The 25,825-nt window shown below is 36.5% G+C and overlaps 1 protein-coding gene across 11 annotated transcripts in view; it reads right to left on the bottom strand.

The window, feature by feature from the left end:
* CNTN4 (contactin 4) overlaps window positions 1-25,825 on the bottom strand; it is a 950,914-nt gene that overhangs the window by 288,941 nt on the left and 636,148 nt on the right. For all 11 annotated transcript variants that reach the window (XM_036869673.1, XM_036869675.1, XM_036869674.1 and 8 more), the window contains 2 exons: window positions 21,948-22,074; window positions 14,503-14,678 (listed from right to left, as the gene is read on the bottom strand). In XM_036869673.1, the coding sequence (XP_036725568.1) occupies window positions 14,503-14,678; window positions 21,948-22,074 (303 nt within the window). The remainder of the gene's footprint in view (window positions 1-14,502; window positions 14,679-21,947; window positions 22,075-25,825) is intronic.

The raw sequence follows: 25,825 nt of genomic DNA, 5'->3' as shown, positions 1-25,825 counted from the left end.
GAAGAGGGACTGGGTCCTGTTTTCTTTCCTAATGAATGCCATATACAGCCTATGTTTTCTCCTCTGCTGAAATGCCTTGCTCTTTTCTCCGTACCCCTCCATTCTGCCTCTCCTTGAACAACTATCTAACCAACTATCTTATAAACAAACACCACTTTCAGGCCATCGCTCCATTCCCTCTCCGCTGCTGCTTATTCTGTCCTTTGTTCCTTAGAAATCTAGACTTCAACCTTCCTAATACTCACCACCCTTGAGGTTACTTGTCCAATATCTGTCTTCCCTGCTGGAGGTAAGTTTCACATTTGTCTAGTTCATTGACGTGCTCCTGCTCATCTAACACAGCACTTACTACCTAGTTGGTATTCATTAAATATTTATGGAAAGAAAGAAAAACAAATACACAAAGGAAATCTCCACACTGAATATTGATAACTCAATTTTTTGCAACACATGTACTTGGATGATGTGGTGGTACTTCCCAAAGGTACTTCATTTTTCAAATATGCAGGAGGATTAACAATTTCCTGATAGTATAAATAATTACTTAGCAGAAATCTCAGGTTGTGATTACTGAGGTTGAATTATATGCAGGATCAATGGTTGTTTAGAGTATAATGAAGCTTAGTATCTTAGAGAGAGCAATTGCTAACTGTTTTTGAAACCTTGGAACATCTACCATGTTTAATGCTGAGTAAAATGTAAAAACATGAATACAGCTGGATTTGGAGGGTGTATACCGACCAGTGAGAGGACCAGACAAAACCACCCTAGTACCGGAGCATTTGCAGATGAAGTACCAGAGCACTTGTAGACAAAGGAGATAAGAAAACACAGCATTCATGTGTTAATGTACATTCTGTACATGAACAGGTGAAGGCATGTTGATAAACATACAAATGATATTTCCCTGGCATATTTCATTCTCACAACTCTAAAATACTACCATTATGCTTCTTCTGAGGACACTGGTGTTGAGAGGAGTGTGGAAACTTCCTCAAGGTGACACAGCCTTTCGGTGGTAGGTACAGAGAATGTCAGGTCCAAAGGCAACACGGGGATTGAAAGGTCTAAGCAAATTTAGGATAAATCACTTATTATAAATTACTCTAGTGGAGATAAGAAAACTGACATTTCAAAATAAACGCTGGGTCAATAGTATTCTCTGTTCTGAGAAAACCCACTAAGGACCGTTTAAGGTGTGCAAATATACACCAATTACCTCCATACAGTTTTTGGAAGAGTTAGAAGTGGAGAGGCACTGGCCTATGTTAAATGGTCTGGTTGCTTATTCAGGAGTTATCCTAGGACTTCAATGCCTTAGAGAAAATTGTTTCTCTGTGGATTTAGAGCTTGCCTGGCCTGTAAGATGGTGATTGTTCGTAAGAAATCGCAAGCATTCTTGTCTGAGAGGTTGAGGAAAACAGAACTAAGACTCTGAGGAGTAAGAAAAACAATGAGTTCTTCCTCAAATTTGAGGAACCAGTAAATTAGGTTGTCAAGGCTTCAAATGTGATGTTATTTAAGATTACATAGCTCAGAATTTATCGATTTTAAACTTTATATAACACATCCAAGGGCAATGTGCTTTGTTTATAGGAAAGTAAGATGGAGTCTATAGTTAATGTGATATATGCGTCATATTTCTTTGATCTTATGATACTATTAATGGATACTTCTTGATTTCAAAACTTGCTATAAAGCTACCGTAAACAACACAGTGTGGTACTGGATAAGAACAGACATATAGATCAATGGAGTAGAAATTAACTCTTATACTTATTAGAGTCAATTGATTTTTGACAAGAGTGCACGACCATTCAATGGAAAAAGAATCATTTTTTCATTAACAGTTCTGGGACAAACAGATATCCACATGCAAAAGAATACATTTGAAAAAATTTAAAAAGAATGAAGTTGGACCTCAACTTCAACATATCCAAAAATTAACTCAAAATGGATCACAGGCCTAAACTCAAGAGCTAAAACTACAAAACTTTTTATTAGAAAACATAGGAGTAAATTTTTGTGACTCTGGATTAAGTAATGGTTTCTTAGATATGACGTCAAAAGCACATGTAACATTGTATATATGTGCCACATCTTGTTTATCCATTCATCTGCTGATGGACACTTAGGTTGCTTCCATGTCCTGGCTATTGTAAATAGAGCTGCAATGAACATTGTGGTACATGACTCTTTTTGAATTATGGTTTTCTCAGGGTATATGCCCAGTAGTGGGATTGCTGGGTCATGTGGTAATTCTATTTTTAGTTTTTTAAGGAACCTCCATACTGTTATCCATAGTGGCTGTATTAATTTACATTTCCACCAACAGTGAAAGAGGGTTCCCTTTTCTCCACACCCTCTCCAGCACTTATTGTTTGTAGATTTTTTGATGATGGCCATTCTGACTGGTGTAATGTGAATACCGTATGCTAACACATATATATGGAATCTAAAAAAAAAAAATGGGTCTGAAGAACCTAGGGGCAGGACAGGAATAAAGACGCAGACGTAGAGAACGGACTTGAGGACACGGGGAGGGGGAAGGGTAAGCTGGGACGAAGTGAGAGAGTGGCATGGACATACATACACTACCAAATGTAAAATCGATAGCTAGTGGGAAGCAGCCGCATAGCACAGGGAGATCAGCTTGGTGCTTTGTGTCCACCTAGAGGGGTGGGATAGGGAGGGTGGGAGGGAGACACAAGAGGGAGGAGATATGGGGATGTATGTATATGTATAGCTGATTCACTTTGTTATACAGCAGAAACTAACACAACACTGTAAAGCAATTATACTCCAATAAAGACGTTAAAACAACAAAAAAAGCACGTGTAACAAAAGAAAAAACAGATAAATTGACTTCATCAAAATGAAAACTTTTGTAGTTGAAATGACGTCATTAAGGAACTGAAAAGACAACATATAGAATTGGAGAAAGTATTTGCAAATCATGTATCTGATAAGGAACTTGTATCTAGTATATATAAAGTAATGTTACAGCAAAATAATGGAAAGCCAAATAGCCCAATTAAGAAACAGGCATAAGATCTGAATATATATATCTCCAAAGACAATGTCACCAATTGTCAGTAAACACATAATAAGTTGTTCAATATCATCAGCCGTTAGAGAAATGCAAATTAAAACCAGAGTAAGATACCACTTCACACCCACTATGACAGCTAAAATAAAAAAGACAGGCAATAACAAGTGTTGGTAAGGATATGCAGAGACTGGGACCCTCATACACTGTTAGTAGATTATAAAATGACACAGCCAATTTAGAAAATAGTTTGGCAGTTGCTCAAAATGTTAACATACAACTCGTTACCATTTGACCTAGCAATTCCATTCCTAGGAAGATACCTGAAAGAAATAAAAACATGTGTCCACATTGAAAAACCTGTAAATCAATGTTTACAGCAGGATTACTCAGAACAGCCAAAAAGTGGAAACAACCCAAATGTCCAACAACTGGTGAATGGACAAACAAAATGGTATTTTTCCATACAATGGCCTATTATTTGGCCATATAAAGAAATGAAGTACTGTTACAACTACAACATAGATGAACCCTGCTAACATCATGCTAAGTGAAATAAGGCACAAAAGGCCACATACTGCATGATACCACTTATATGAAATGGCCAGAATGGGCAAATTCACAGAGACAGAAATTAGGTTAGTGGTTGTCCGGTGCCGGGTGGAATGAGGAATGACTGTTAATGAGTACAGGGATTCTTTTTAGAATGATGAAACTGCTCTGAAACTAGACAGTGGTGATGGTTATACAACTTTGTGAATAGGTTAAAAACTAACTAAATTGTACATCTTAAACTGTTGAATTATATAGTATGTGACATATCTTAATAAAACTGTTACTAAAAAAAGATGGTACTGGAAGTCAGAGGCAACACTTTAATGAATTTTGTTTTTAAAAGAGAAACACTAAAAAAAAAAGTACTCAGTTCAGGGAAACAGACTATTTTAGAGGAAACAGTACCTCATAGGGTAGTAAAGGCCAAGGCATTTCTGTTTCTCTTATATTTTTAACATGGGCTGATTCATATACTCATTCAGCTTAATTTATTCCACAAGGATTTATTCAGCACCTATTCATAAGTACCTGCCCTCTGGGTGGTAACGTTTGAATACAATAGGAGAAAGTAAACGCTGAACTTAAAATTAAGAAAATCCATTTGTTGACTCCCTCACATCCCCTAACCTCTATTAAATAAATCTGGGCTACTTAAAAGATAGTCTATACGGCATAATTAAACTAAACTTTATGAGGTCAAGCTAACAGACTGCTCACAGCACAAGACTGCATTGAATTTGGGGTGGGAGAGAAGTAAATGCTATGAAGGAAAAAACAAACAAATTTGAAACGCTAAAGATATACAACAATGCAAATATTCTGCAGCAGATCAACACTGTAAATATCATTAGTGTGTACCCTAAATACACACATCAGGGATAGATTACTGACTGGCAGCACCATCCGTCAAGGGTTTAGCGGCTAGCACAGAATTTCATCTCTGGTTAAATGTCTAACAGAATAATTCAGCTCTTGGAAAAACACAGACACACTGACACACACTCACACACACATGAACTCACACACACACGCACACACACCTTATCATGATGTCCCTGAGTTTCAGACTTAACCTCTGAACCCTAAAGCATTTGTTCTCTCCAGGGACCACATATTACAGCCGTGAAGTAAAAACCAGCCAGCGTGGTGCATAAAATACACGTCCACGAGGAGCCAACTGGCTTGTTCCGATTAGAGGCTACTCAGTGAAAGGTGCTGATTGGGAAGACAGCAGAATCGGGCCCTCGATAGCACAGGGGCTTCTTTCTGCAGCTAGAAATGTCATAACACGAATCGTAACAATGCATGAGAGACCATAGTAGAACTGTTAACACACACAGGTTGGTCAGATACTCTAAATGTGATAATAGCTAGTTCCTAAGACTTTCGAGTGCCAGACAAAAAGGTCAAATTCAGGGAAAATGACCTAGAAAAAAGAAGTCCAGAGAGAGGGTCTTGGGGCCAAAAAACAACTCAGAATCACTTCAAATCATTACACTATGGAGAAAGGGCCAACTCCACCTATTTTAGAGAAAGCCTATACCGGACTATTCCAAGAGATGGGCAGAAACGTGCTGGCGAAAAGAAAAGCTTACTCTGAACTTCTGCAGAGTACTATCTTTTTCCAGTATTTCATCAAATCATACTACACAAAGATTAAAACCCCTTTTATGCTCCCCAGAGGAAAATACAAAGCGTGACACAAAACTTGCCCAGATTATTCCACATTTAATCAAGGCCGTCCCTCTCAGTACTTTGCTTCCTAATACAGTTCAGTTACAAAAGTACCTGACCTCGGTCTCACTCCTAGGTGGTTTTATTTTTTCCTTGATGAAGGTGGTCAGGAAAGAAAAGAGCTGTGCATATGTTGGTCTACTAGTTTCCTACCGTGGCCATAAACAAGTTACCACAAATTTGGTGGCTTTAAACAAAAGAAACCTATTCTCTCGCATTCTGAAAGCTATTAGTCTGAAATCAAGGTGTCGGCAGGGCTGTGTTCACTGCGAAGGCTCTATGGGAGAATCCTCCCTGGGCTCTTCCAGCTTACGATGGCCATTGGCAATCCTTGGTGCCCCTTGGCTTCTTCTCTCCAACCTCTGCCTCCATGGTCACAGTGCCTTCTCCTCTGTGTGTCTTCTCCTCTTTTGTCTCTTGAAAGGTCCTTGCCATGAAAGGCAGCTATGCTAACCACGATACCACCAACACCTGGGCAAGGACCTTGCCATGGGATTTAGGGTCCAAATGCTTAACTCTGGATATCTCGAGATCTTTCATTTAATTACATCTCTAAAGACCTGTTTTTCCAATTTGTTCCACAACTGCGTTTTCACTCATCATTCGTTGCCTCTTGGTATAATGCAATTTTCCAAAGCGTTTTCCATTTTTGCCAACAAAGTCTTCCCGTTGACAGGTTCTAGGTGGTTGTATCTTGTGGTAAATTATGATTCTAACCACTACAGGTGGTCAATTGGAGTCTGAATTTGAACCATAATCTCTCACATAAAAACTCTTGAAAAGAATGAGATATGATGAGTGTTCTCTAGGTTGATACCTTCTCCCATTCAAAAACTGCTCCCTCTTTCAACTAACTGGTGACACCTAACTGATGGTAGACCAAAACTTCAAACTTACAGCGCGGTGATGGTCAGACTTGATCCTCACTGTCTAAAAACTAAACTTGAAAAACAATCAAACAAAATTATTTTAATATTTAGTGACTGAATTATTCAAAACAATAAAACAAAAAGGGATGATATTTTAGTAACATTACTTAAAAAAAAAAGATACGAAGTGTTAATTGTTTTTAACTTGGTGATTTCTTTTAAAGCCCTGACTCATCAAGCCTATATGAATACCTATCTGGTCCTGGTTGCCAATTTTAATGTGTACTGTATTCTTAGAATGCTCCTGAATTTTAAAAAATTCTCTATACTTCATTGATTTAGTCATGAACTGCTCTTTGTCAGACCCTAAACTGGACTGTGGCATGACTGAAGGAAATATACCTAATAAATGAATAGCTACAACTAACTAGCATCTGTACATTAACAGGTTTTGTGGAAGAGACAGAAAAAAAAATACAAGTGAGAATAATGCTGTGCACTTGTGAATTTCAATTCTTTGTACCACATCTCACAACCACCCACATCACTAAGAACCAACAGCACACCTATGTACTAACTAGTTCTGCATTATGAAATTTTCAACAGACACCAATTGTCACCAGCATTCTTTTTAGTACTATGGTAAGTGGCAGACAATACCTACTAAAAACATTATTTCAGAAACTCAGCAAGTTTTGGTTTGAATTCTTCTAACTATTCAAATGAGAAAATTTTAATTCTTTTATGGAGGATCAAAGCCCTCCATTGATAAATGTTAGCAGCTTTGCAATTCAAATACTTCTTAGTTGATCACGTTTTAATTGATCTAAATATCCACAAATTATTTATCCAAACAGTCATCCATCAACATTTTATTGCTCAGAAACATAAGTCTGCCTATTTAAGCAGCCTTCCTAATTAAAGATCAGTCAAGTCAGTCCTGAGTTTGGCCATCTATCAAACTCCCAGTTATTGCTCTGATTGCACATTTTATTCTTTGGCTATGAAAGGTAAACTAACTAAACATTAAAAGCAATGAAATTTGAAATTTACTGTGAATAACTGCAATGATCAAGACTCAAAAACCAGGTTGCCAAAAGCCCCAGCTGGAGTACAGTAAAACATTCAAAATTTAATATATTAATCTTTATTACCATCATCACCACAATTGTCAGAGGGTACCTAAGTTAAGGAGAACTCAGACAAGGCTTACTTTAGTACCCATAAGAAACATCTTTTTCAACGATGTTATCTGATCAGCTACTGTTCATCAATGTGATATTTTCACCATAAAAATTGTTGACTGCACATAACTGATAAACCAAAATTAATCTCAAAATGGATTGGTTTATTGAGTTCTTTATATATATATATATATATATATATAGAGAGAGAGAGAGAGAGAGAGAGAGAGAGAGAGAGAGAGAGAGAGGGAGAGAGAGAGAGGGAGAGAGAGAGAGGGAGAGAGAGAGAGGTCACAGAAGGCCAATATGGGGTGGTTTTTGCACCTAAGGCTCCCTTTCATTTACCATCTTCATCCTTCTTCTTTTTTCTTCCTTTTCCTCTTCTATTCCCTTCCTCTTAATACAAGCTCAGGAGGTAAATATGCAGGGTTTGAATAGAGTGTACCGATCTAGTTTCTTTTCCCACCTCATGCGAGGTACCAACAGAGATAAGCATATCCATCGCTTCCTTCAAAAGAACACCACCTTGCCCACAGCCAAGACCATGCCAGTTTCCCTCCAGCAGGCAGGAGACTTGATTTTGTTAAGCGATTTAATTTTACCGTAAGCAATTTGGAGGTACTTATGTATGAATTATAGTCATCCCCAGCAGGAGATGAGTAGTATTAAGTCTTCTGTTTTGAAGATCTGAACTGTTATAAAACAGCTGAACTTCTTCCAGGAAGAAGGCCCCAAACAATGTTTATGAAGCAATCAGTTTGACAGGCTAAAATCTGGAGTTACTGGATTAGTCTCTTGGAAGCTCTTCTTAACAATCTACATTTAAAGTACATCTTTTTCACATGTGGGGGAGGAATAATACAGGAGTAAAAAAACTTATAATAACATGTCATTTACTGCTTGGGGATATAAAGTTTGCCAACTCAAAGTTATTTATCATAAAATATCAATATTCAGAATGTTTTACAACCTACTAGCAATAAACTGGAAATCTGCATATTAACTTTTAGAGCAGAAATACTGTTATTAATTATTCTCATTATGGAACCTGAAACCAATTATATTAAAATTAGAGCCACAAATGTATGCATAATTGTTATATACAACATTATGGTTTTAGATATTAACAGCAAATCAACATTATGACAGCATCAGGAAGCCTACAACTAAAAAATTAAAAACAAACTAATGATGGATGTACTATATGAAAGGTTGTAAACACACTGAAAAATCCAAGTTTGTGTCTACAAAAGAAACATTTTATTAATCACCCAAATCTATAGTTCGAATATGAATTCTATGAGGAAAGTGTAGTTTTAGCTGTCATGAGGGAACTATGCATGTCAAATGCCATGTAATGAGCATGTGCTCAAAAGTCAGGTAGCCAGATTCCTCTGCTGGGTCCTCTCCCTTCCACTGCACCCTTCGTGAAAATTATCTCATTTCACTAATCTGCAGATTCTTTACCTATGAAGAAAAATAATGCCTATACTTCCTTGGGTTATGTTGAGACCTAAATGGGATAATGCTTCCAAAGTGCTTAGCCTAATCTCCGACCTAGAGCAATCAAAACATAATAAAAATTATAACAATAGCTAACATTTATTAACCCCTAATGTGTGCCAGACAATGATCTAGGAATTTTAGGCAATATTAATTTATGTGATCTTCACAATAAAGGAGGTAGAGTTATTAACCCTATTTTATGGATAGAGAAACTGAGGCAGAGAGAAGGACCTTGTCCCAGGTCACAGGGTTACAGGATAAATTGAATTTCAACCCAGGGAATCTAACTCCAGGGCTTGTGCTCTTACCCCCTATACCTAAGTGGTTAATAAAGGTTAGTTATTATTCTTATTTTAAAAAGACAGAAAAAGGAGGGGAAAAGAGGGGAAGAGAAGAAAAGACAGAAGGAAAATACAGAAGCAGCTTTTTCATCATTTTCTCATGCTAGGAATTATTCTGGGCTTTTGCATATGCTTTATAATTTAATCTTCATAACACCCTAAGGGAGAAGTATGGTTATCTCTAGGGCTCTGATGAGATATCTCAGTTCTAGCAACATTCTAAGACACATAAAGTGGAATAAGCAATGGACAACATTCTATTCTATCTAAACTTAGGCAATATAGTATCTCAGTTTCTCAAGCCCACATTCACAAATTTTTAAAATAGTGACGGGTATTTTATATGCGTGTAAGTGTAGATTACAACTTACTTAAAAAAATCCACATCTATATGTCAGTGAACAAAATTGCCCTGTTGCCTAATTGTGTAAGGTGATTCTCAAGCAGATTTGGATTGGGATGCTTGGCTGGGAAGTGGGTAGGTAGTGTGACAGAGCTGTAGCACTTCATTCTGTATAGACACACCCTCTGAAAAAATCCCCACCATGAAGCAGTGAAAGTAATGAACTGCAATTCCTTCTACTCCTGGCCTTATCTTCTGATTCTGGTACCTACGTAAGAGTTAAAGAACACTCAACTTGCTTTACCCCTTGTGAGAAGGGGAGGTTAAAGGAAAGCTATTCCTAAACACTTCATTGAAGCTATATATACTCTCACGCCAGGTTTTCAGGATACAAGTAAACTTTGATGGCATATTTTAACATATGATGCCCCAACACATACCCTTATCTGGAAGTAGGATGTCAATTGTCTTCTACACAAACTCAAGGTGGAAATACTTGCATCTACCTCCGAAGGACTGCCAGAAAGTCCTTAAATGCAGTGGTTCAACTCATACCCCAAACATGGCCTGATGACTTTAACATCCAATCCTTATAACTTATTCATTTATTCAACAACTATTATTGCAAGTTTACTAAATGCCAGGCACTGGGTAGACCCTGGTAAATCAATCAATCAAGTCTGCTAGTCCAAGGTGAAACAGTAGGACTAGAGGGTAGAAGGGGCATTGGCAGTCTACTCTTAGCAACAGGCTAAGTGACAGAAAGAGAAGTGATTGACCCTGGCTTAATATTGCAAGGGGACTGAAAACACAATGTGCTCCAAATTACATTACAATACTCTATGCTCATGAAAATGTCCACACCTCATCAAGAGTGACTTCAGTTATGCTATGCCTGTTTAATCAAGGAAAGTTTTCTGTCCCAAGAAAAGCGGGGTTTCTTAGAGGCATCAGCTCCATTAATTAGATTTTTTGCTTATGTGAATTAATTCATTTTTTAAATGCTAAATACAAGAGATTATCAAATTCTGTCTACAAAAGCAGTATGAAAATATTTTTAAAATAAATCATAAATGATGTCTACCTTATAAAATTGTCCTGTGGATAAAATTACAGAAGGTATGTAAATGAGATTTGAAGGTGTAACATGTTAGATAAAGATGAAGGGATTTTTTTTTCTTAGAAATCAAAGTGACTCTAACGTAGACACAAATCAAGGTACCCTGGATTAGGAGCTGAAGCTGCCATTCCTTGGTTCTCACTTATTAATTATGTAAATAACAAGTAATTCAGTTACTTCAATCTTCAATTTAATTTTTCTTTTAAAGATACAGGCCAGGAAACCTTTAAGGTCCGTTTTAGCCATAAAATCATATGATTAAAAATGAAGAAATATTCTTACTTGCGTATTATAGTGCAGTAAGTACGGTGAAAAGGCAACATTTTTTTCCCTCAATGATTATGAAAATGCTTGGGAGAAAGCAATTACTCGGTAACATTTAAAAGATGTCATTTTCATGCTCCACCTTACATCACTGAAGAAAAATATTTTATTCTAACCAATTGAAAATGATTTTTGAATAGAGGCAATGTCTTTTATTTTTTTTTTTAATTTAAAAAGGATAGAAAAGAAAGGTCTAGAAACTATATGTTAACGATCAAAATGCTAGACTCCGGAAAATGACTAGAATAGAAAGGGTGCGGGTTTACTAAAAAAAATACATCCTCCCCCAAAATAACTTTATACATATATTTTCTTTGTTGTGTCACTGAATAGGCAATTAATAAAGGAATTTGTTTATTCCTACATATAAATTATTCTAGACTCTGGAGATATAAGGATGGACGATAGTCTCACCTCTGTTAGAACTTAGATTCTATCATAGAAGTCAAATAATGAGAAAAAAGAAATACACAAAATCATTCCAGATCATAGTGAGTCCTAATGTTTGAAAACGATGTTGTTATGTAGAAAAGTAGAGGGCAACAGAAAGGTAGGCAGAAGACAGGAGAAGAAATGGAAGGAATTGCTTCTTAGGTTAGACATGGTGATATGGAAACTTTCTGTTAGGAGGTCACACCTAAATTGAGAACTAAGGATCATAGGAGGTGAGCATGTGAAAGATCAGGAGAAAAGCAAATAAGGCAGAGGGAGTGAAAGTATCAAGGACTGGCGCAAAAGATAGTTTGTAATTTTTGAGAAATGAAAACAAGACCATGGTAGTGAATCTGAGATTTAGTCTAAGTGCAGTAGAAGGCATAAAGTGGGGAAGTGGAATGATCTCATTTACATGTTTAAAAGATTACTCTGGATGTTTTATGATAAATGGTTAAGGAAGATCTAGACAAGATTCACAGAGACCAGGTACAAGCGGATGTTGTAGAAATTGTACATCTTGATTTCAGCAAGGCGTTTGGCAAAGAGTCTCATTATTCTAAGAACAAGTAGGAGAAACTGGGATTCAAGTATAGTATGTATGGGTAAATTTGTAGCTAATTGAACATGAGTAGGTGAAGGATATTGATTTATAAATTTAATCTCATTTTATTGGACATTCTCTACTGGCAGGCTGCCCTGTCCCGGTCAACATTTTGTATCAATTATTTGAATGGACACACGCTTATCACATTTTCTGCTGACACTGAAGTAAAAGGATAATCAATATGTCAGATTTAAAAAAAAGATTTAAAACAATTTCAACTGTGATGGAACAAAGGGTCACAACTCAGAAGGTGAATTTAATAGGAGTAAATGTAAAATTCTGGATTTAGGTAATAAAATAACACAATTGGGTAGCTCTGGATTAATAGCCATTCATGAAAAATCAATCCTCTAATTTTATATGAAAAAAGTTGAAATATGAGACCTGGGGTTTAAAAAAAAGTGAATATCAATGTCAGCCCCATTCATCAAAAGAGAAGCTCACATCATGGGATACTACTGTTCCCACTGTCCTCTGCAAGGTCAAGGCACAGGCATAGAGTTGGGTACATTTCTATAGGGTCAGAGTTTAATAGATAATTGAATAAAACTGTGTTGTGAAGAAGATGGTTGTGGATTGAGTACCTGGAGAAGAAAAGAATTATGGGACAAGGGACATGAACATATTTTCACGTGTCTGAACCTAACCAGATCATAGAGTAAGCACTGGGAGTGAAGGTGATAGAGATTTAGATACTTAGCTCAATTTTAAGGAAGAGATATTGTTCTTGTTTTTGTGTTTTTGAACAACTACAGCAATCACGGGTCAGGATGCTTTGTGATGAAAAGGTGAGCTCTCTACCTTCAGAATTTTTCAAGCTGAATGCTTATCAGCTGACGATTCTGAGGGTGGCAGGATGTTAGGCACAAGAAGTGGGATAAGCAGGGTGGATTCCAAACTCAGGCACCTCAACCACAAAACGAGTGGTAGAGCTTTTACTTTGGCTAAACTATTGTATTTAAATGGCTATCCCTGCATATGAGATTCTATCTTTCCAATATTTTTAGTAGTAGAAATGCCTGGACTTCTACAAAAGGAGAGCCTTAAGAGTTAGTAATTTGTTTTTTAAATGTCATAAATTAGAAAAGCAAAAGGTTGTTAATGCTATGTTAATCTCTTTTCTGTTGCTGTTATTGTTACTGTTTTTAAAAAAATTTCCTACGCTGTGAAATCCAAAAATCGATGAAGTACAAGAGTAATTGAATACAGAGATTTCCCTACTCTGAGAGTCTATGATTATTTTCTAAAATGAATCCAACAAAATCTATTTGTTAAAAATATAGATACCACATTTGTGTTAAACCAAAAGAAATAAACACTTTGGTTCTGTAGCACTCAATCAGACATATCCTCCTATTTTTCTCTCACCTTAGATTATTTGGAAGACTACTGCAGAAGACATTCACAAAGAAAATAAGCCTGGTATCCCATATATACCTAATACTTAGAAAAGTCATTTCTCAACTAATAAAAATGCCACCAAACAGCAATAAGAAATTAAGTACTGAATATTAGGTATATTTGATATTGAGTTTCTGGAGAGGATTTTGTTAATGAGAATATCCTACAGTGTTACTGCCAACAGACTTTGTAATTAGGAAAGCTTTGACATTCATGCACTGCTATATGAGTTGGGATTTTACACGAGGAAATATATAATCATAGGCAAATACATAAACCCTTAAAAATACAGCTGAACATCAATCCTCCAAGGTGTCTATACTCAAATGTGTACTTACTGCTTTTGCCTGTGGATTTTATTTTCAACTTGCTATTTCTAAATTCCACTATCTTTCACATGCTCATGAACTTTCATTAGCTGGTAGTCTTAAGAGATAGCAATTTGTTTTTTAAATGTTCTAAACCAGAAATATAAAAGGTAAAGCTTTGATTGCCTCTACTTTTTGTTTTCTGTAGTTGCTTTTAAAATTTTCCTTTTCCTTCAAATAAGAAAAAGTATTAGAGAATTATAGGATTAAGAGACTACCAAGCTTTTTTCTTTTCCAACTGTGAGCTTTATGGCTAAATCGCTTGTCACATTGACTATTAACTTACTGGCAATTCAACTGCTTGCTTATACACACTCGCTTTAAAATGTGTGTGGGTGTATGTGCGTGTAATTTGTTGTACATGTAAACTTATATGTATGTAAATTTGAGTGTATGTGAATTTATGTGTATAGAGCATCATATAACCAAATTATCATACAGTCAAACTATCTCAACCCTTATAAAAGCAGAAGAATACATCTTCCCATTCAGATTTACAGTTTACCCTACAATGAAAGATATTTTGCAAATATGAAAAAAGGGTAAAGAAGATCAACATGACAAATTAAAATCTGTTTGGTTTTTTAAGATAAACTGTTTTAAAGGCTGATTGGTACAAGGCACAAAAACTCAAAGTCACATTTGGAGCAGGATATAATTGCTACTTACAAGCAAACTGAAGCTTTGCTTCTCTGCTAACAATTGTTCCAAACGAGTTTGTTGCTCTGCACTGGTACGTTCCAGCATCTTGGGTTTTATTGGGGTTACTGATCAACAAGCTGCCTTCAACAACACTGTAGCGGAAATCCATACCAATGTCAACATCTGTTCCATTTAACTTCCACCTATAGTATAAAAATGCCAGTAGATAAAGCCTTGTAATATTAATCAATACTTCTGAGTTGTCTAAAATATATAAAAACTATGAATTGCATGAAATATCACCTGTGACTGGTTTTTAACCGTGGTAAAAAAAAAAAAAAATTAGAAAAGCTCTACCCAGCAATGGTGTCAACATAGATGCATAGACGTGCTTTAAAAGAGCACGTCCTTTTGAAGTAAACGAGATATTAAAATTTTAACACCTGTTTTTGTGACTACTTACAAAGCTACAGACACTTCCCTTTTTTTTTTTTTTTTTTTTGGAAAATTCCCATAGCATCTTGTACAACTTTCTTCAAATAGCACTCCTCAGTAAAAGTCCTTTTTCTGGTTTGCCGTCATTCTTTAAATGGGTCTATACAGATGACAGAATACACCATTTTCCGGTAGATTGCTGAGTATTTGATGAAATTGCAGAGTTGCTTTGATTTGGTCCTTAATATGACTGAAATGGTTGACTACAAAGCAGAGGAATTCTATTGATCTAGAGTTGTCTTAGGAACCAAACTAGCCTTCACCAGGGATCACTTTGAAGATCTCCTTAGCTACCGGCACTCAAACATCAATCAACCAGCCCAATAAACTGAAGATCAGGCCATTAGGTAACAAACACAAAGAGGGTTTTCTTGCTTTTCTGTTTGTTTACGTGGATCATCTGTGTATCTGAGTATAGGGCCTGGCCCAATAAATTAGTTTTAGTGGGACTCACACATTTAAACAGCAAAGCTTTGGTAACAAGATCTCCTTTTTTTTTTTTTTTTTAAACAGCCAATAACATTCCAGAGAGACCTTATCTTAACCAAACTGCCTTTCAGTAAGTTGTTTTAATACGTACAAACTTTTGAACTAATACAAAACAATCATTATCTTTTTTTCTCTTCCTTCCCCACAATCCTACATAAAACATCAGGTAATGAATATAGCATAGTCGGAGTACCTGAATTATCAACCGTCTCCTAGTAGCGTCACACTGGGAGGCCAAAAATAAGGCAACACTAGACCATAAAGGAAATTGATCGGAAGCAATAATGGGAGTAAAGAATGAGAAACAGTGATCTTATTTCCTTCAAACAGTAAAAAAACACTATTTAAATGTGTGTGTGTACATACATACTCATTGTGTATCCTCTTATAACATTCTGGGGCACTAGGGCTGGTATGCATAATGTAAAAGGATTTAAATGAAAAAAATGAAGGCCAGTTAGTTTCAAGATTTTTGATACTGGGTATCATCAAAAACATGTTTAAAGAATGAGTGCTTTCTTTCCACCAAGACGTCTCTCACACTTCAAAGTCAACCTTAAACTACACCTCTTCTAATGAAGTCTTCCTCAATATTCCTAGTCAAGATAAATCAAAGCTTCCCCCAAGCTCCTACAGAATTCTCCTTACTTGTCTAGGTGGGAATTCTGCCTTCACCATAGATAATTTGCCTATATCACTTTCGTAGTCTCCCTTTAGTAACCTAGAACTTGACACTCAGTGTGCTCAATAAAGGCTTGTGGTATTTCACTAAATATTTTACTTCTTGGCTGGATATTTTAGCTTTGAGCATACACAATTTAAGAAGCATCCTAGCCCACCACAGCACAGCAGTGTACGTTTGTTCACGTCTATGTCTTTGAAAGGTGAAAATATGGAAATATGAGGCGTGGGAAAGGTGGGCCAGATCAGGAAATGGGACATAGTTCTTTATGTGTTTTTTTATAAGAAGATGGGTATTAGAAACTGACATTGTTCTTAAGCTTGACAGTAATTCTCTCTGTGTTCTGACACAGACAAGAAAGTAATAAGCAATAAAAAGAGAACGATTGGGTTACATCCTAGCAGGTCTATATGCTCATGAATCTCCAGGGCTGACTGCTTGCCCTAGACATTTTTTTTTTTTTTTTCACGTTCTTTTATTTATTTATTTATTTATTTATGACTGTGTTGAGTCTTCGTTTCTGTGCGAGGGCTTTCTCTAGTTGCGGCAAGTGGGGACCACTCTTCATCGCGGTGCGCGGGCCTCTTACCATCGCGGCCTCTCTTGTTGCGGAGCACAGGCTCCAGACGCGCAGGCTCAGTAATTGTGGCTCACGGGCCCAGTTGCTCCTTGGCATGTGGGATCTTCCCAGACCAGGGCTCGAACCCGTGTCCCCTGCATTGGCAGGCAGACTCTCAACCACTGCGCCACCAGGGAAGCCCCCTAGACATTTTTTTGAGTCAGCTGGTCACATCTCTGTTGTAACTCTCACTTCAAATGAGAGTCGAGCAATTTAACATGACAAGTGTAAGAACTCAAAGAGGAAATTGCAATCTAATGTGAGCTGCAAGCAGAGGCGGAATTTAGGAATGGGACCACGTGAGCCTTTTTAGAAAAGTCTTCGTAGGGATAATGAGAACACCTCTGTGGGTTTGTCTACACTCGTCATCTCAACCAGAATGCTCTGCAGAAAGTCCATTAATCTACTTTATTACTCGCTTTTACATACAAATAGCACAGGAAAACAGAATATTTAGAAAATAAGGCGCTTGTTGTGAAACGCAGTTGGGTCTCCATTACACAGCACTATACCAAGTCTAATTGCGATGCAGTCACTGTTCATTCCAACTGAATGTGGACTGCGTTGAATTCCTTATTCCACACTGAAACAGTCTTGAAAACATTCACAATTCATTTTCAATGTTTGAGGAGTCTTTTAAGAACTGGTAATATAGAGGCGATGCTCATTTGACACAAAGAGATTTTCCCAAGGGCCAGGACATGGGTGAGTCTTGTAAGCTGATTTCCGAATTATTCAGGGAATCACAACCCCATTCTCTCCAGAGAGTGAGGTTGTGCACAACCAAACACTGACACTGTGAAGCTCTGTAAGGTACCATTTTTCAGACTTTGCTGGGAAGCTGTCTATAGGATGTGTTGTAGCAAAACCCTCTCTCTTTGTTCACTGTTTCAGCTTGGCACCGAAGAAGGGGCAGGACCTTTCTGACCTGAAATTTGTTGTCTGCAAACCAAGCTGAATACAAACTTCACAGCAGAAGTATTTCCACCAAATACTTGACCATTCTTTCCATTGGGAAACGGAGGCTAAGAGCCATAAGTAATGTCACATGTTCTTCAGGAACTTTAACACAAGGAAAGTGGGCACAAGTCAAAACTTCTTAAGTTTTTCTGGGTCTGGGTCAATCCTTTCAAAATTGAGGGGCAGGAAACAATGAAAAGAGAAGGCTCCGTTCAGGGAACAAACACAAAGAAGAGAGGTCAGTCGGGGCATCTGAGGGAAAACCTAATGGCGAAGATCCCCATGAAGAACTCACCTTGAATTTCTCCTAGGGGTTCCTCCCCTCAAAGTCAGCCTGAAGACTGAAAAAGTTCAGCCAGAAAGATGTTTGAAAATACCTGATCTCTCCATTCTTTCTCTTGTTCTTTCCTTCTACAAAAGGGAGTTTTTAGCTCCCAGGTACCAATCAGCTATTTTGTCACAGAGAAACTACCAAAAGTATAAAGGAAAGTGAAGTACACTGCTACCAACTGCTAGTGCATTTGATTAAAAGTTTTCTTCTCAGCTTTTCCTGGCAATCTTCAAAACCATAATAGGTTTCTGTTCCTCTGCTTGTTTTAAATAACAAAGCAAGCCCCTATATCTAGAAACACAATGTTACAAAAGCAATGTTAATTAAAGGTCAGAGTTTGGGGAAAAACAAAGCAGCAACCTGCCAAATTCTGCTGCAAAATTTGTTCTCATTTATGACTAACATCTGAACTTATACTTGGCGATGTACTAAAAACTGGGGCCATTTAACTCATCATTTATGTATGTAGGAACCTTTACCTCTTGCGTTTATTTATTTTATTACATAAAGCATTTAAAAATGTTTGATTTAGCCTTGAATTCAACATATTATAGGGAGAATAACTACATATTCTGATTTACCCAGGACATTGCTGGGTTTACACCTGTCCTCCTGGAATAATTATTAACAGTGGCCTTTTGCTCTCAGAAGTGTCCTGGTTTGGATGATAAATTACATGTTCACCCTAATTATATGGTCCATTAGAGAGTTGTTTTTTTTTTTCTTTCTGGAAAGTACTTCCTTTTTTTATCCCTATGACAAAAGGTCACTAGCCCTCCAAATTCACTTAAATATCTCCTTTTCTGTGAAACTTTCTCTGATACCTTCCCTCTCTATCCTGAAGCAGACTTTCTTTCCTCCAGAATGCCCTAGAACTTGGACATCCTTTATTCACACTTCCAGCATAGCCCTGTACTTCCACCTACAGGCACTGACCCCCAAAGCACACTATTTGAATATGTAGTTTATTAATCTTTGAATACCTCAAACCTAGCATGGAACATTGCAGCTGCTTTAATGTAGTGGTTTAAACATCTTTCCTAGAGGATGTATTTTTCAGAATCCTAATATATACCCTAGTTCAAAGCAGAGCTACCATGATGGAATCTTGGTTAGAAACTCTACAGTAACTCACCCCAGGTAATTCCTGAGTCAACTCCTTGGACCCTGGAATTCACAGTTTGAAAAACACTGGGGTGGTCTGATGAATAATGCTATGTTTGATGAATGAATGGGCACACAAACTAAATTCTAAAACAATTTCCACTACGTTAATACCACCATCCTGTATGGGATGTCCCTTGCCCTCTGCCAGTTCGAAAACTATCAATACCTACCTCAGTTCAAATTCCACTTCTGTGCCCCCCGGGTGACTCCAATTTCTTCCTCCCCTAAACTATGACACATGTGCCATATACTCTTTTGGTTTTTACATACTACTACATATTGGTTATTAGCTTAAGGTTTTCATCGTTAAATCTGAATAGAGGTAAAATAATATTTATGAGATGTATGTAAATTATATAAAGAATCCCGAGACAATAAAGATCTGTGTTTAAGAAAAGGAATATTATTACTCTTGAAGTCTCCTATTTCCATTTTGATTCCAATCACTCCTAACTCAATGGTTAATTATAATCTTGAATTTTGGCTTTTTCATTCCTTTGATTTTATGATTTTATCATGTATGTTAGTATCCTTAAACAACTACTCCATCTTACCTGCCTTTGAGCTTAGTAAATACGGGATTATAAACTTTGCATTCCTCTATGACTTGCTTTGTTTACTCAAAGTTACGTTCCTGTGATCCATCATGTTTTTGTAGCTATAATTCATTGATTTTCACTGTTGCATGGGGTTACCGTGTATGAATATGCCAGGTTATATTTATGTATATTATTTTTATTACGTTAAATTTGCTCTTCTAAATTTCTGTCAATTTGGTGGGTTTGAAAGAGTGTGTCGTTTTAGTTTTAATTTGTATATTTTAATATACACTGATAATCTCTTTATATGATTAATGGATATTTGATATTCTTTTCTAAGAAGTATCAGATAAAGTCTTTTGGTAATGTTTTTATTAGGTTACATGTTTTTTACTTTTTGATTTGTGGAAATTCTTTAAATAGTTTACATATTAATCCTTTGCAAATAATATGTATTAAACATATCTTCTCCCAGTTGGAAGCTTATAATTTTACCCATCCCAGTATATTCTGCTAAACAGAAATTCTTTATTTTAGTGAAGTTAAATATTTTCTTCTATGATTTGTGCTTATTTGTCATTATTGAAAAGTTTTTTCTTCCCTACAAAGTCATAAATATGTATGCCTATTTCCTTTTAAAAGTTGTGTAAATTTCCCATGTTGGTTTTCTATTCACTTGGATTTGATCTTTGTGTACCCTGTGAGGTAGGGATCCAACTTTATTTCATTTTTTTTAATCACATGGATAATCCACCGTGCAGTATATATCTTCTCAATTTATTTCTAATATTGTCATGACTTTTAACTTTTCTTTTTTAATCTTCACAATACAGTATTGTTTTTATTATTTTTATTGTTTAGTGCAATTGATTTTTACGTGGAAATACTAACCTTTACCATTTGTGTCACTTATCATTCCTTCTTATATCTAAGACAGTATACCTGGGATCATTTTTATTCTGCTTAAAGTATATCTTTCAGCATTTTCTTTTGTAAGGATCTGCTGGAATCAAACTTCAGTTTCTGTCTGCCTGAAAACACATTTACTTTCTTCTCCTTTTTAAAAAGTACTTTTGCTATACAAAAATTTGACAGCTAATTTCTCTCAGCACATTGAAGATTCTGTCTTCTGTCTTGATATTTTTGTTGCTATTGAGAAGTCAGCTGTTGGTTTAATTGTCATCTCTTTGAAGGTTAGCTGTATTACAACTTTGGCCTATTTTTATGATCATTTCTTAGGGTTGGTGTTTTGCTGTTTCTCCATGGTAATTCTAGACAGGGCTTTATTTTTATTTGCACTGCTTGAAATTCACTGGCCTTACTTAATCTGTAGCTTTGAATGTTTAATTAGCTTTGGGAAATTCTTAGCCTTCTCTTTAAATATTGCCTCTGCCTCATTTTTTTTTTCCTTTCCTTATGGAACTCTGATTAGATATGTGTAAATGTTTTCTCTTATTCTCCTTTTTCTCTGCCTCTCTCTCTCATATTTGGATAAAGAGAAACACCTCTTTATCCATTTCTGCTGCTTTTAGAGGATTTCTTCAGATATATCTTGCACTTTACTAATTCTCCTTTCAGCTGTGTCTCATCTGTTATTAAAACCACTTAACACCAAGGTTTGAAACAGGCAATTATTTTTGCTTTTCAGTCCTTTGGGAGGTTACTTCTTATTACATTCACAGTAAGAATGTAGCCCTTGGGTCCCAGGTCTATTATGGAAGGTGTTCTCATGTTAGACTCTCCTTCTGGTTGAGTCAAGGCTTTGTCTTGTGACCCCAGTCCCCTGTGAAACTGCAAAATCCAAAGCTGCAGTTCACATAGTCCTTCAAGGTGAAAATTGCTTTCAGTGTTCAGTTTTCTTCTCTAGGTTCAAAACCCACTTACTAAATATTTCTTTCTTTCCTGCCAGTTTATTGATGCATTTTTAAAAAGGTGTTTTAAAAAAGTATGTTGTGAAGTAATGTTAAGGCATTCAGTGAGATGGTCAATCAGGATATTTAATTCCTGGTACTGCCAGAAACAGAAGCTGGGTACTAAACTTTTCATGAACACGAGCATCTCTTTAGCATCTCAGGATAGCCAATGATGCCAATCTAAAAGCTCTTTATGTAATCAGCACTCCATAAGTATTTGTCGATTTTAATAATAGAAAGTATATGCGTGAGAACACAAGCTTTTAAGTCAACAAACCTGATATGAGGTTTTGGATTCCCTTTAACTTCACAACTGAGCTTCACTTTTTTCTCCTCAGAGTCCAAAGGGAACATTACATGACTTGGTTCTTGAATGAAAATTGGGCCATGCAGTGTGTAGTCATCTGAAATCAGAAGAGAAAATGTCCAAAAATGAACATCTTCCAAATAGGGACAATGACAGGAAATAACAACAAAATGAAAACAAAAGAGGCAAACTAACAAAAAAAACAGTAATACACAACAGATTCGTTCCAGCCTCTGCATGAAATTTCCCACTGAAGAATAATCTTTGGAATTATGAAGTGGAGATATGGACTCTCCTATTTCATACTGATGACTTATTTTTACCAACAACTTCCAGATACCGAATGGCTTGGCTTTCCCTTTTCTCTCCTCCACTTCTTATTGTTCCACCTGTCTTTAGCCCAGCCTTTTACTTTGTTCACATTTTGTGCCTCCTACATGCCTTTTGTGCTGCTGACATCCTGGAAGACTGTCTAATGTCACAAAGTTAGAATGTCTCTGCTCTGTAATGGGATACTATAGTTGGAAGCAAGCAATGATGATTTCGTAAATACATTACTAAGGAGAAGCAGCAGTGTACTGCTAAAATATGTACAAAACTTTCTTAAATTGGATATGTAGGTAAATAAAGAATAACCTAGAGTTCATGATTCTCAAATTATGTGTGGTAAATTAACAGTTTGTTTTTTTCAACCTGTTATGGACCCATAGATCGATACTTGTGTAAGTATCACACAGCTGGGACTGACTAAGCTCATGAGTTCAGTAATACCCAGACTGGTCTATACCAAGTTCAAAGAGGTATGAGTTTCTAAATTCTTTCTCTCAGTAACAGAAACTAAATGCATAAAACGTATTTTGTCATGGAGCAGCAACAAAGCTCAAAGAATGGAATAATCCACAAACTAGATTTGAAGTAGCAGTGTAGAGTACACATGCTTCTACAGTAAACACATAATAAATACTGGTCAAAAGGCGCCTCACCACCCATACCATGAAGGTGGTTTTCATTCTTTACAATCTAGTCCCTTTTTTCCTAGAAGGCTTTTCTAGACCCTCAGGTCTTCCTTTAACCACATGATTCATAAATTATATCCATATTTCTCTGAGGACACATCTTTTTCTATTAAATGCATTTGTGCCTTTCTTTCCCCTTCTTTGGACTGTAAGCTCGAAAGCATGACTGTATCTTACCCGTTTTTGCATGTCTTGTAGTACTAACCACAGTAGCTTATACATCAAAGATGGTCAATAAGGATTTGTTCTATTTGAGGTGTTTTTTCACTTTTTAATGTATTCAGTCAGCTGATTTAGGCACTGCCTAACACATTTTGAGACAGAGGGCCAGTGTCTATGATGTAAAGTGATACTGAGTAGCGCCCTGTAGCTGACAATCCATTTTCCCCTTATATGTGATTATTTTGATGGCTGTGAATTTTGACTGGTATCCTGGAAAACCTTCATACCCAGCTTTTTGTTGATAGGTGATAGGATGAGACTGAACTCATTCAGGTGTATCAGAACTGAGGAAAAAGAAGAAAGCCGATTTGGGGATCTAGGTGAAACATGGTAAAGTAATTTCTTTTAAGGTTTTTAATCCGGGCTTTAAAAACTCCGCATGTTGAGGTTGGGAAAGAAGAAAAATTAAGGACACAAGAAAATCAAACAGAAGTTTAGAGGAATGGGGACAGCCAATGACCTTGTTGAGAGAATAAGCAGGATATGGGTTCAGAAAGACTAGGAACTGAGATTCAATGCCTTGTGTCAGCTACAAACTCCATGACCTATGGAGAATCACCTAGTCTCTCTATGCCCCAATTTTCTCATCTATAAAATAACAGTGTTGGACTCACTCAGTGGTTCTACATTGGTTAAGGGTGAAAAAGAAGCCATGAAAACTTTCCCATAAATGCACATGCACATACACATGATATTTACATTCAAAAGTGTCATGAATTATATTACTACCACCACCCTCTCTCCTCAGTCCATGTATACAATCTCAGGCTAATGAGAGAGTTAAACAAAGAAAACAGGATTTACCAAAGAACACAGAATAAAAGCACGGAGTAAAAGTACACAAAAGTATTTTTTTAAACACTGGTCGTTTAAAGCTAGATATTTCAAAATCTGCGTATTTACAATTCAGATTTTCAATGACAGTTATTTTCAAAACAAATTTAGATACTGGTCAACAGTTAGCTCAATTCAGTCTTGAAGAATTAGGTGAATTTTTAGCATATTTAGTTAAGTAACAAACATTACTCATCAAGATCACTAACACAGCAGCAAGTTTGGTAGATTTTTCTTTAAGAGAGAAATATATTTCTATTGTTGTCTCAATTCCAAAATTATGTGTGTATATATATAATATCAATCATCTCAGTTCATTGGTGTTCCCTGATTTGAATTTCATACAGAAATACACAGTCTATTACTAGTAATTCCAAATAAGAATAAAACATAATAATGATTATCCAGGATGCAGCTGAGAGACTTTGGATTAACATCTGTACTATTTCTCAATGTATCCATGCCATATTTAAATAACAAAAAGGATATTTTTTCTGTGTATTTTGTAACAAGAATTGATAATAATGATGCTTTGCATTGGCTATAAATGACACATTTCATCCAAAGTTTTTATTTTCTCTTGGTTAACCAAGCTCACTGCCTAGAAATTAACATAAGCATAAAGGGACCAGCATTTCAGTTCTCATCTAAGGAAATCCACAGCCTTTCAAGCATAAACTATTTGGTTTCACAAAGATGGAGGGAGAGATTTTAGAAAGTTGCTATCCAGGTGTAGAAAACAGATATCCTAACTTTAATACCTTTAAGACCAGGGTTACCAATATTTTAAGAAAAATGAGTTAAAGAGTTGCTTTATTTCCCCCAAACCTTGAGGTGCCTGGGTTAAACAGCCCTGAGAGTGACATTCTCAAATGCAACATGGAGCAAGGCACCACTAAGTTTGTTCTATCTGTGTGTAGGAGCCACAAAGTGACTTTCAAGCGGCTTGAAGGTATACACAAAACACTTTGCATGTGCTATTTTCAAAGCTGAGAAGATTAACTTCACCCTTTCCTTTATCACAGTAAGTTGTCCTACGTAACTAGTGGAGTGGCCGTGATTTTTCAGCCTGTGAGGTAAAGGAGCATCTCAGAAAGCAATAGAGGAAAGGATTAATAAGCCAATACACCTCAAGGTTGGTCTGTGGACCACCTGCATTGTAATTATGGCATGCTTATTTTTTTAAACCCCAGTCCAGACTGACTACACCAGAAAAATCTGGGATCCATGAATCTGCCTTTTAACCTGGTTCTCTGAGGGATTCTTTTGTACACTGAAATTTGAGAAGTACTAACACAGACCCTTCTGATCCTAGCTCTCCATTTCCTAAGAGCAGAACATCAACCAACGCTGGCTTTAGACCCACCCTTAGACTTTCTCTCTTAAGCAAAGTTTAACCAACAAATTCTTGTTTGAAAACATTTAGAGAAGGAATTTTAGCACATGTTTGGACTAACAGTTGAGAGGTTAGGAAGCCAGGAACAGGAAACTATAAAACTAACCCACACAAAGAAAATGGATGGACCTGTCAAAGTCTGGGACTAAAGCTGTATAAAGTAACCCTTAGAACACTCATAGCTGAGCTCAAGAAGCTAATTGTGAGAACCCCCAGGGCTGCACCACGTTGACAAAGAACAGGCATCCTCAGGGAGACGCACTAGTCCACTTCCCTGTAGTAAAATCTTATCCTCACTTGATACACACAACATTCCTGCTATAACCACCCTTTATTTATATGTAATGAATCTCATCTTATTTAAATGACAGGCTGTTCAG

The sequence above is a fragment of the Balaenoptera musculus genome, chromosome 11, assembly GCF_009873245.2.
Source record: "Balaenoptera musculus isolate JJ_BM4_2016_0621 chromosome 11, mBalMus1.pri.v3, whole genome shotgun sequence".
Taxonomy (NCBI): domain Eukaryota; kingdom Metazoa; phylum Chordata; class Mammalia; order Artiodactyla; family Balaenopteridae; genus Balaenoptera; species Balaenoptera musculus.
The sequence above is the reverse complement of the archived record's forward strand: the minus strand, read 5'-3'. Positions and strand labels throughout refer to the sequence as shown.